This window comes from Mixophyes fleayi, chromosome 5 (assembly GCF_038048845.1).
Source record: "Mixophyes fleayi isolate aMixFle1 chromosome 5, aMixFle1.hap1, whole genome shotgun sequence".
In the NCBI taxonomy this organism is placed as follows: Eukaryota; Metazoa; Chordata; class Amphibia; order Anura; family Limnodynastidae; genus Mixophyes; species Mixophyes fleayi.
In genome coordinates, this window is record NC_134406.1 from 219,303,058 (window position 1) to 219,316,405 (window position 13,348).

General features: G+C 39.9%; 1 protein-coding gene across 7 annotated transcripts in view; it reads left to right on the forward strand.

The window, feature by feature from the left end:
- DTNA (dystrobrevin alpha) overlaps positions 1-13,348 on the forward strand; it is a 199,093-nt gene that overhangs the window by 108,363 nt on the left and 77,382 nt on the right. For all 7 annotated transcript variants that reach the window (XM_075213482.1, XM_075213487.1, XM_075213484.1 and 4 more), the window contains exons 2-3: positions 10,430-10,497; positions 12,984-13,064. In XM_075213482.1, coding sequence (XP_075069583.1) covers positions 10,431-10,497; positions 12,984-13,064 — 148 coding nt within the window. In that variant the 5' untranslated portion in view covers position 10,430. The remainder of the gene's footprint in view (positions 1-10,429; positions 10,498-12,983; positions 13,065-13,348) is intronic.

Genomic DNA, 13,348 nt, shown 5'->3' on the forward strand with positions numbered 1-13,348 from the left:
CTGCCTGCTACCCAGCAGTCCAGATCCATAGTAAGCGGTCAGGAGGTATCAGTTAGCACAGGGCAAAGAGACGCTGCAGCAGCTATACCAGCTACCCAGAAGTAAGCAGTTCTAGGTTCTATGAAGGGGCCTAGTGGTGGCAGCAAGATTCTTCTACAACTATTGAGCAGTTAGCATTCGCATTCGGCAAGTGTCTGGTGGTAATGTGACGCCAGTAGGAGTGGTCAGTAACAGTCGTTTACTGACGGTGAGAAAGAAACCCACATAAACTGTGTAAGAAGAACATCCTGTCTGTTCTCTAGCAGACAGGGAGGGGAATTATGCCCATCCAGTCACCATACTTAATTTGGTAATGATAGCACAGAGGATTGTAACTTTTTTATAGTGTTGCTCTACACTGCAAGCATCCAGTCTCGCAATTCCCATAATTGACTTTTAATGCAACCTACATAGTTGCTAAAATTTTAATAATATTTTGTGAGGCAAACATAATTTTTCTCTCTTTTTGTCTTTATTGCATACTTATTTAGCTACATCTGTACATTACATGTAGTGCACTATTTGACCTAAGGACAAGTGGCGTTGCTAGGATCTTAAAATACATAGGGCCCAGCACCACAACCTAACCAGCTATGTTACTGGCCACACCACTAAAATGTCCTGGCGGATGGTTTACTATAGTAGTTTAGTCACACAATAGTTTATCAGATAACGGTATGAATGAAGTAACTGCCAAATTGCTAAACCAAGCAAAAACTAAAATAAAAGTATAATGTACCCTCAAAGGGGCATATTTATTATCAAACGCATTTTAAAAAATATTAATTTCAATCCTTATCACAAAGATAAGTATTGAAATCTTGTGACTATTTATTAAAATTATTCACTAGGAACAGCAGTCACAAAAAACTGCTGTTTCTGTGAATATCTGTCTCCTATGTCCTTTATGGCCACTAACCAAAGTGGCCAACTGTGCGATAGTAACCGGAGGGGAGAGCAGGTAAGTTGTTGCGGTGAGGGATCCGAAGATCCCTCTACCACAATGTTTAATGGCCAACGCCAGCACAAGTTCTGAAAATCAATGGTTTTTGAAACCTGTTAAATGGTGCAAAATAGCAGTCCCCATAGACACCTATGGACTGCTTTTGCATTCTAAATGACGGCGAAAACAGCAGATATCTCTGACTTCTGCTGCGATGCCCTAGTCCTAAATGAAGAGGATACTTTAATATGCTGCTATCCCCTGAAATCTGCTGTTTTCAGGTGATTTAAATAAAAAAATGTGGCCCCAAGATTTTAAAGACAAACTTTGGTCCTTATTAGTCTCTTAATTTAATAAAATCACAAACAATGATTTTTCAGTCCTTGTTTAAATTTGACTGGGAAAACTGAACAGCATTTCTTCTGATGAAACATGAGGCTGCGGAGAAACGCACAAGGAGTGGATTGCACCCGTGGATGTTGCGGACTACACACTTCTTTTGAAGCACTGCAATGAAAACATAGAGGTCAGGTTCCATTGACCTGGGTTAGAAGTAGAGAGTGATTACAAGAATTAGCTTCAATGATAAGGGTACTCTTCTCATATGAACGATTCTGTAGATGTCTGGGACACTTGCTTAGCACTGTATAAGGGTAATTGGCCCAAGGTCGACCAGACCATCTGAATTTATTAATCAGGCTCATTTCCTCTGTTTGGAGGAATATTACTACTTTGGCTTGCACAGGCGGTACATGATAGGATTACTAAATAATGCTGGCTGGCTTTCAACATTGCTTTTATTTTTCTAAGTAGTGTCTGACTACAGAGAGCAGTGTTTCAGTTAATCTATAAAACTTGAGTGATTTGCTACTATTTGGATACAAATAATTATTTTGGAATCTATTGAATTAATAATGAATTATAGTGGTTTCTGAATTGAGAGGTCTGTGGATTGTTGATTCAACAAGAACGACTGTTTGTAAACTCAGTATATCAGAATAGTCTTATCCAATCCGAGGAACTGTATCGGTTTAATATCTAGCAGCGCATCCATATATTTGTAGTGTTATTCTTCCTTATTGCATAGGTGTTATAGTTTTTAAGGTGTTATTTTATTAAATTTACTATCCATAATTAATCCATGGACCAAGCGCTCCTCTCTATTTGTATTTTTGAACTTTTAAAATTGCCAGAAGGCATGGACAGGATTCATATGGCCCTAATGATTTCAGTTTGGATTTCTTTAACAGTCTTTTAATATTATTTTCCCTGGGATCCTGTTCATAGGGTCCATACACTTGTATTACCCCTTCAGGTGCATTTTTGTTTCTTTAATTTGTTTAAATTTACTAATTTTAGTTTTTTGCTATTTGTAAATGTGTACTATTCTGGATGAGTATCCATGACATCAGCAGCTTTTAGATGGTAAAATGAAAACCAGTGAAACCTATATTTACAAGCTCGATCCCCGGGATTTACAGAATGTTTCAGTCGCACGTTTATTGTAGTAACTCCAAAGCTCCCCCCACCCCAAAAGAAAAGTACATGAAGAAATGAAGCCAGGGAGGACAGTTGAGATAATGTAACTGAGATGTACTTACAGAATAAATGCAGCTTAATTTTGTAGATGAGAGACGGTAGGAAAATAAGGAAATAGTTCCTATAATAAGAGCGTTTGATTTTCAGTGATGTTGCCACGTCTGGTCGGCCAGCTGGCTCCTTCCTGAGCAGGAATAGAGTATTGAATACGGCGAGGATCATGTACTGGAAGGCTAGCTGTGATTCTATAGCTAAGAAAGCATGCTGGAGCCAGTGGTTCCACAACAGTTTGGCAAGCTATAGTATAACACCGTAGGGGATGTCATGATGGAGGCATGGCCTCACACCTGAAGGCGTGCCTTGTACTTCTAAAGGCATTAGGCCACCCCTTACCTCTCTCCCCTTAAATACCCATCCAGAGCCACGTGCACCAGTGACAGGTGCATTCTGCTTTCCAGTAACGCCAGTGATTCTAATCCTCATATTTGTTTCACTCCCAGAAAGTATCTGGCATGAGCTCGGGGTTGCCCTTTGCTCTTTGATATCAGCACCTCTTCACAGCTGAGACTGGTCACATATAAAGTGTGTTTTTTATGCTTCGTTCAATGAATCTCAGACACATTTTAACTTCCGTGTATGTTCTGCCAGCACTAATGAGTAACATTACGTGTGTGCAAAACCCAAGCCACAAACCTCAGTGTTCTTCGGGTTTTCAAAATACAGATTGTGGATATGATCATGTTCTTGAGCTTATCCCTAGTAATAAATATTGCAAATTCTCATTACCAAGTTTCCCACACTGCATAATCCACATGATTCTGTTTGACTAAAGGATTGCTACCTCGAATCCCCTCCCGACGAATGCTTAGACCTGGTGCTGTGTGTGTTTGTCTTTATTACCTTTCAGTCCTATTTCTTTTAATACATTTTAATAAAGTAGAATGAGTTTCAGTAATAATGTGAGCATTGTGTACATGTGTATGGGTCTGGACTCTTAAGATCTCATTTTCTAATAACTCGAAAAATGGAAAACGTTGGCTACATTAGAATGGGCCTGAACAAATTTCACTAAGAGCAAGAAATCGTATAATGATTTTTTTAAAAAAAATAAAAATTAGGAGTACGTTTATGTATGTTAGCAGGTAAAAGCATCATGCCCAGCACACTAGTACCTAATATAGTAGAGATCATACATTAAACGTGTATTAACAGCATGGTGGGCTGGGCCGGACATTCAAAATGTGACTTGGGCCGCCTGGTGCAGGCAGCCTGTGCATATGGATGGATCATTGCGGCCGTGTGATCCATTCATAGAATATTGTATTAGTTTGTAGTACAAAATTCTATGAAAGGGTGATGTAATATGCGATGAGGCTGTCTATGCAAGCACTATATAGGTTGTCTGCACCACATTTCTGGAATGACAGTGCTACAGGGCTCCTCTAGACTACGGGAGCCCTGTAGCACCAAATTTCTGTGAGTAGCTGCAAGAGTGGCTGGAGTAGAGAAGAAGACAGAAGGTAAGTAAATAATTGTGTTTATGGAGGGGAACAGTGTAATGAGGGGCGCAGGGGAGTGCAGTGTGATGATGGGACAGACGTATCTGTTATATATATATCCCCTGTTATTATCAGCCAGATGTATGAAAAAAGGTTCTGTAAAGAGAAGATATTAAAAATGAAATGCAATATAAAGTGAGGTTTGTTTTTTATTGCATTATTTATCTTAATTATTTAAGATTTATCATTTATAATAATAAAGTATCGCTGGGTTAAGCAAAACTAAAATTGCCTCTCTTTTAGATTGATAAATATATATTGTTCCAAAAACCACCCTTTAAGGGTGGGCTGCTACTTATGGGCCAGTGGTGTGTGCTTTTCTTCCCTGGCTAAAGTCTGACAGCCAGCATGTGCCTCCATCACACCTTGCTAGGCAGTGGTCCAATCACACTTTCAGTACCAGCCTGTGCCTCAGTTGGTATTGCCAAGCTCCTCCCCTCACTGGTGCTTCTTCCATTGTCTACAATTGCAGTTTACATATATGGCTATTTCCAGAGCAAATAAATGTATTTACTTATACACCATCTTGTATGTCACCTGAACTCTCTTTTTTTTTTTTTCATGGTTCAAAAGGGTCTGGATCCCTGAGATCTTGGAGGGGGGAATGGTGGTGTTGTGTGTCCATGAAGTTCCCACCTCCTAAACCTCTGGTGTGCAGGAGGAAGGGCAGAAGTTTTTGAACCCTGGCTGAAGCATCGGATCCCAGGGTACAGGACCACCCCTGGCTTTGTGGGCAGCATGGTGGCTTTGTGGTTAGCACTTCTGCCTCACAACACTGGGGTCATGAGTTCAATTCCCGACCATAGCCTTATCTGTGAGGAGTTTGTATGTTCTCCCCATGTTTGCGTGGGTTTCCTCCGGGTGCTCCGGTTTCCTCCCACACTCCAAAAACATACTGGTAGGTTAATTGGCTGCTATCAAATTGACCTTAGTCTGTTTGTCTGTGTGTGTTAGGGAATTTAGACTATAAGCCCCAATGGGGCAGGGACTGAGTGAGTTCTCTGTACAGGGCTGCAGAATTAGTGGCGCTATATAAATAAATGGTAATGATAATAATAAAATAATAACTTTGCAGCAAAGGGAGCTCTGAAGTCCTGGGGTCAGGGTTAGAGAGGATTTTCCTCTTTTGAGGAAGGCCTGAAGTTTACAATTTTGTGCACTTTTTTGAGGTTTTTTTTTCCACTCTTTTGGGCAATTGGAGCAGAAAGTACTGATTCTGGAACCATGTTCGTGTAGTTCTGGCTGTTACTCTCAGCCAGCTTCAAGTGCTGAGAGGACAAGGGAGAAACAGAGAAGGGGCATAGGTTATATATTAGACATGGGAATATCTTTTATACTTGGTAAGAGTAATTGTTTATAACAATGCTCATTTGAGCATTTATTTAGAGGTCCATTCAAGAAAAGCCCACAGTATCTGCACTCAACTCGCCCTACAACCTGTTCCCTCAACCCAATTCCCTTCCAGCTTCTCTGCTCCTTCTCCCCACTGCATACCCTCCTCTAGCTATTCTCTTTAACCTGTCTCTCTACTGCCACATTCCCATCCTCCTTTAAACATGGCTTATCTCACCAATTGCAAAGAAACCATATCTTGATCTATCCTCTCCCTCCATATACCGCCCTATTTCTCTCCTCCTCTTTGCCTCCAAACTTCTTGAGCGATTAGTGGGCAACCTTCTGTCTCGCTTTATCTCTCCTCAATGCGTTCTCGACTCTCTACAGTCAGGTTTTTGCCCCCAACATTCCACTGAAATTTCTCTCTCAAAAGTGATAAGTGATTTACTTACTGCAAAGTCTTAAGGTCATTTTTTCATACTCCTGTACCTGGACCTCTGTTGCTTTTGACACGGTTTATCACCCTCTTCTCCTACATTCCCTTCACTCCATTGGCTTTCCTGACACAATTCTTTCCTGGTGCACTTTCTACCTATCAAACCGCTCCTTAAGTATTTCTACTTCTGGCACATCCTCCCCTTCACCCTCCACTCCCACCATTTGTTGGGGTCCCACAAGGCTCTGTTCTTGGCCCTTTACCTTTTTTTTTTTTTTTTGTTTTGTTTTTTTACTGTATGCCTCTTCTCTTGGGGAACTAATTCACTCATTCAACCTCCAATTCCACTTCTATGCTGACGACAACCAAATATATATCTCGTCCCCTGACCTCCCCTTCTGTACCTTGTGTAACCAACTATCTTTCTGCTATCTCCACATGGGTGTCCCACCGCTACCTAATGTCAACATGTCCAAAACAGAACTTCTTATCATCATCATCATCATCATTTATTTATATAGCGCCAACATATTTCGTAGCGCTTTAAAATTGGGGACAAACACAGTAAACTAATAAACAAACCGGGTAAAACAGACAAAGAGGTGAGAAGGTCCTGCTCGCATGCTTACAATCAATGGGAAATCGGGAATTTCATACATTTTGCATTTCAGTCCAACCAGACTGCAAAAGCTTCTTACCTTCCCACTTCTGAGTCACCAACTCCTCTGGATCTCCCTCACTTTCAATTACACCACAACTCCCTCAGTGTCCCAAGCTGTTGCCTTGGTGTCACACTTGACTTCACTTTCTGCTTTATTCCTCACATCCAGACTCTCTCCCAGTCCTGTCGACTACACCTTAAAAACATTGACAGACCTCTTCCCTATGAATAAAATGGTTCAACTGTTATGTGTATGTTACTGAAGGCGATGACTGCCCTCAAGTCCAAACTAGCCTTACCACAGCACAATCGCCATAAAATCTCATAGAATCCCCCAAACTCACACAGGCTTATAACTCTATATCATATCAAAATACTCTCACTCTGTCCTACTTGGATCTGCCTTTGACCTGCACCTCACATCATCTCTGGTAGCCACCTCAAACTCCTACCTACAATACTTCTCTCATGCTGCTCCCCACTTCTCTACCACACTCAATCAGGCTTTCCCACAGCCTTCAAATCACACTCTCCTGAAAATCCATCTCTTTTTTTACTTTTTAGAGCTTACCTTATCCCCGATGATGCTACTCACAGAAATGCATAATTACAAGTGTCCCAATCTCCCCTGAGACACATTTGCTCCTCCTGATTCAGATGTGTATGTAAGCCCTCCATGCCCTTTGTTTTCTTCTCTGCATTTATTTTAGAATTCTGACTTTATTTTGTATACGTTGTATGTCCTTGTTCTATGTATGTACTGTTTTCTATTCTGCACGGTGTTGCAGAGCATTGTGGTGCCTTACCGATCTACGATAATAATAAAAAGTTTCAGTGTGCAATACATGTGATCAAGCTCTATCATCAGAGATTAATAATATTAGGGACCATTGATAACGATGATTCAGGAATCTTAGGGTATCACAAGGCATTGGATATGTAGTATTTTTGTGAAAAATATCACGTATTTCCCCATCATTTTCTTCCATTGTTCTGTGTTGGAACAGCTAAGATTTATTTTATATTCCTTGCATCAGAAAGTGCATATTTAAGACCGTTATGTATACAATTTGTACCAAGTGTTAAACTTTAATTCATTTTGATATTATTGCTATAGTAGCTGTTATATATTGACATATTAGTTTGTCTATATTATTAGTGAAGCCATCCGTCTGCCACCTTGCCTAGCTACGACTCTGTTTTACACAGATTTGCCAATGTTATTCAGCTGTCGGCAATATGCGCAAATAAATGATGACTCACATAATCTTAATTTCATGATGGTTATCGGAATGTGTTCATTAATTACTAAGCCCCAGGCAGTCTCTTGCATTGTGGAATACTTACAGATTGCTGCATTTTGTAAATGCTTAGCAGGAAAAAAAAAGAAGCTATTAAGCTATGAATTGCTATTAGCCATCCACCGCTTTGATTTGGGAATTGTTAGCGACAAGGCCAGCATGATAGGTTAGTGGTTTTTGTAGAGCTTCTGATATTAGATGGTATTAGATGATACACCTGTAATAAAAGAATAGTAACTTCCTTTATGCTGTTTAATGCTATTTCCTTGCTCAGAATTTTAGAAGAGCTGCCAAACAAGGGGGTTTATTTACTCAGGATCCGGCCAGGGGCAATGTTCGGAGTTTGTGGTGTTAGGACATCCTCACAAGGAGATCTGTCGCCTCCATCAAATCCTGTTAGTGTGTTTAAAACATCAAGTAAAGCGTGTCATAGAATCATATCTAGTTGATAGTGTGTTAAAAACAAACAAACCCTTCAGTACAAACATTTATACTGAAGCACAGAAAATGAGATTTCATATTGTGGAACAGCATTATCTAAATGAAATAAAGGGGTAGGGAAAGTACACTTATAGTGCCACAAAAGGACCCCCCCTCCTCTCGTTTCCTCTTATTTGCAGTCCTATGAAAATGCGCTTCAACCCACAAAATAGAAATCTTCAAATATAAAAGTGCTACATGTAATAAACATAACATGGATGTCTCCTTACCCAAGAGTTTACGGACTGGGCTCACTGTCCCATTTCTTTTAAAGCCCTGGGCGAAAACCCTTAGGGGGCATGGGATGAGCAGGAGGACCAATCACAAGCCAAAGTCAGTTTTTGATTGGCCCTCCGCTGCCATTTTAAGTTGGCAAAACTCTTAAGTTTGTCCCAGGGTGGAGCCCTGGGAACAATGATTGTATATAGCAGCTCTCCAGTCTCTGGTTGGGGGGGGTTGAGGAGGCATGTTAGTAAAATCACTATGTGATAGGGCATGTGATGGACTAAACCAAGCTGAATTGTAGGAGTAACACTGGAAGGATGAACTGCTTATAGGTGTGGCCCTAATGTGGTAGTCGTTTGATGTGACATATTTACATTTTCAACCTTGCACAATTTTTGGCCAACCTACGCAGTTAAGTGTAGAATGTTTTTACAGTGGTATTTCCCAAGACTGTGAAGTGGGTGTACACCTTGCAATGCACTTGGTGGACAAGCAGGCTCACATAAGCATTGCATGTATGCACCCTTTGCTGTTTGAAAATTACCTCTGCTATCTGCCTTGCACATCTCTGTGTGTGTGGAAATCACATTGACTTGCAAAAGGTTTAAATAATTCATGAAAACATTTTTGATTCCCATGAATTAAGCATTTCCCCTTGTTTCCTGCACAGTGAGGATGAGAGGAGAATTATTCATAGCTTTTTAAGGGCTTCTTCTTTTGAGGTGAAAGTCAGCTGTTCGTGCTGGAGTGCCCATGAAAATGGATGAGCTTCAGTTGGTGTTCTCTACTGGTAAAACTGCAGTGTAGGATTACTTGCTGGGTTAAAGGCAACTAAGCTAGTTTTGCAGTTACAGCGGCCTGGACTACAGTGTAAAACCAGTGAATACAATGCCAGTATTTAGTACATATTTCATAAGCCGTTGTTGGTAAGTTAGTACTACTTCAAAAATATGTTTCCAGTTACTAAGCAGTATTAAAAGAAAAGCAACCTAAAATCAGAACCGTTTTGGCTTTTTTTTGGTGTTTTTTTTAGAACTGGAATTGATAATAGATATTTTTACAGATTAGACCTGTTGACAAGTTGCTGGGAAGGTTCCACTAGGCCAGTGGTGGGCAACAGGTAGCCCTAGGAGCCGCCACCTGCAGCCCCCTGCTTTATTGTCAGATATTTTTGTTATAGCTTGTAACACTTGTTTATTATGCCCTCTGATATGCTATTACAGATTGGTGTCTCTTTCTTTGATTAAATGTATTATTTTAAATTATTACTGAGACTAAGGGTAGTGTCCGGCCCTTTGGAGGGTTAGAGGGCCGCATCATGTGGTCCCTGAAGTGTATCAGGTTGCCCATCATTGACCTAGACAAAGCTAGTGGAAGGGTGCTGGGCATCCTATTGGGTGGTTCTGATCGAGCTATTGCCCACACCTACAGAGTACAAACTTCAGAAAGTGAGTGGTCATTCCTGAGAACAATGATTAGAACCCAGAGGAAGAATATATATTAACAATACAAGTACTCTTCATTTTTACCCTTAAATTTCACATACTATTATGCAACGTCTGTGTGTTGTCACCTTCGTTGTGTAATTGTGACTGGTAACAGTGATTCCCACAGACTGTGGTGCTACTAAATAATGTGACGTATTCAAATACTGTCCTTAATTAATCGTAATTATCAGCATGACTTAGTCACATACAATATGTATGCTGGTATTTTGACATATACCAAGTTGTCAAATCATTATAATAGTCTGATAAATTTAGAAATCTGTTCCCTTGAGACCTTTTGTTATGTAAATGTCACATCTTGCTGTAAAAATAAATTGAATTTTGAGTTAATGCCATACAATAAATATCTACACTGTTCCCTGCTTCGTGTGCTCACGACTCATCTTGATGTATTTCTGTACAGAATGATTGAAGACTGTGTGAAAAGGGGGAATACCATGGCTGACAGAAGGCAGTTGTTTGCAGAAATGCGTAAGTATTACAACATTACTCTGAACATTTTGCAGTCTTATTTGTAATATTTACACTCGGAGAGATTAAATAATTGTCACTACGGCTACTGAGAAATGCTTATTTTTTTATATTATGTGATATGTTCTCAATAGAAAGCTTTAACTCTTAGGGGCACATTTATCAACACTCGCAAAATATGAAAAATAGTTTTCAATCCTTATCGCATTGATAAGGATTGAACTATTTCTCATATTTATTAAAAAAGCAACACAGGAACAGCAGTTCTGAAAAACTGCTGTTCCTGTGAAGTGGAAAACATACTTATCACTGCTGCTTCGTTCCCAAAGAAGTATGCGGTCATCGGGGCTCCTCTTCTTACTCCAGTGCGCATGCGCCGAGTGAAACCCTCGGGCATGCGCACAGACATCTCGGCTCTCTCTCTGCAATTATAGTTGCAGAGAGCGAGCGGTGAGTGACAGGGAGGGATCATGTGATCCCTCCACACATGCGCTGTCCAGCTCTGCTCTTCGGAGCACTGAAATCTTTCAGTTATGATAATGTACGCCAGCTGCGTACATTATCATGACAAGTTACCGTAAAAAAAATTTTTTTTGAAATTTGTTAGATTGCGTTTGGGAGCAGTCACCATACTGTAGAATGGTGACTGATCCCAAAAACGAAAAGGAATGCAAAGCAGCAGATAGCCACGATGTCTGCTGCGATGCACGCTTCTTAAATATGCGGGACACACAGAGGGACGTGTTTTTAACGGTAAGTGCACGATAGATTCCCATCACCAGATGTTAAATATGCCCCTTAGTCCTAAGGTAGACCACCCTTTGCTCTCCAGCTGTTGTAAACCTGAAATCTGGGCCTGATGAGCATTGCTGAGACTGGCAGATCCATATTAGCTGGAGGAAATGGAAGGCTGCCCATAGACAGCTATTGCAAGAGAGACATGTGCAGGTAATTAGATGGTACACACAAAGATGTAACAAAGCAAGCATTCCAAGTCACAAATGGCAGTATTCTATAATATTTAAATAAACAGAATATATTAAAATGTATTGTTGATGGTCTTCCTGTAAATGGGACAGGTACCTACGAGTAAAAAAAAGGATGCAATTAATTTCTTACTGCTCACTTTGGTGCACTCATAGTGGGGGAGGGGCACATTTTGGGGTGAGCAATCAGCTGCTGTATGACAGACTGGCATACAACGGAGGAAGGGAAGTGTTTCACTTGTACCCTCTTGGCAGTTGTAAAGTGAATGACACATTAGATCACGGTATGCTTTGTTTCTGAAAAAAGTAAAAAATAAACCATTTTATTCTGACTACAATATAAACTATTTCTACCCTACACCTTTGGAAAAAAACTCCCCTTGCCTTATCAAACCATTAGTCAGTGGAGAATAACCATGTTATAGAGCTTATTATTCACACATTTACCATGGGTATGTATTCCTGTTTCAAAGGATGAAGGTATAAAATTGTTTGTTTTTTAATGTATGGTTCTGTTGCCTACTCCAAAACAAGTACATATAGTAGAGGAGAGGGTCTAATGTTTGGATAGTTACTTGCAAAACATCTTGTCCTTATAGCTTTCTATACCCATGTTACACTGACGGTACATTTATATTCTCAGGAGCATAAGAGACACTGGAAGAAAAGGCTGTCTAATTCATTACCATGACACTTGTTAGAGCAAGAAAAAAAATTAGACAATGCCAGATAATTACTAAATAATGACATTTGTAATTGCAAGCATAAACTGCATTTGTGTCATTTGTAAGGTTAAAAAAAAACCAACTTAATTTTTACCTTTCAAGTTCTTGTAAGGAACTTCTAACTATTTTTATAAGGGAAGTTTCAGTAACCGGCATATACATTTACTACTCTTAATATTGTTCTCTGAGAGGCAAGCGATTTAAAGCTCTCCATACAAAAACAGATCCATTTGCTCAACCTGACTGCTGGGTGACAGGTGTCGTGTCCACTTTGGACATGTGAGTGACCAAATTAGATGGATCTAGTTTCTTATGAATTATACTTGACTACACACAACAACATTGTAAGCGATGTGTTCAAATTATTATGGAGCGCTTCCCTAAAACAAGCCCCCATGTGATCTGTCCAATATACCCAACCACATGTGTCATCAAATTTGCAAACCCTCCTTTCGAGCGCTTGGCGTTAGTTTATTTAGCGGACGACCACACACTCTTCCAGATTGCTATTAAATGTTGCTGCAAGGCACAGTCGTTTGGGTCAAGTTCGGTCTAAACTGACCCGGATGGGGTCTGCTTTTGTGTTGGCAAACTTTGTACTTTTATCACCTCTCTGGCAAATAATCTGTTTGGTCTTTGCAGGTCTAACCTTAAATGGTTCATGTGCAGTGTTTTATGTTTAGCAGTGTTAATAGCTGTATTTGTGGCCATTTATTGTATCACCATATATCTAATACTTTGTTGTATATATTATTGTTGTGTATTTCTTTGCCAGGTGCTCAAGATCTGGATCGTATTCGTTTGTCCACGTACCGAACGGCATGTAAGATTCGATTTGTACAGAAGAAATGCAACTGTAAGTAAGCAAAGAATTTTCAAAAGCATAGTCCTAAACTATACTTGGGCTGTATTGTATTGGTCATATTATGTGTTATTTTTAATATCTGTTTTATTTTCAAAATTGGTCTTTCTGGATGTTTTATCTATACTGGTGTTCTATCAAAGTTTAGGAGAGTTATGAAATATTTGGACCTCCTATTGATTTTAGTACAGTGCTTTCTAAGACGTGTTACATGCCTGCATGGGAGACAATTGCAGCACATGTGTTTGATATGTATACATTGTGCTAGCTAACGTGTA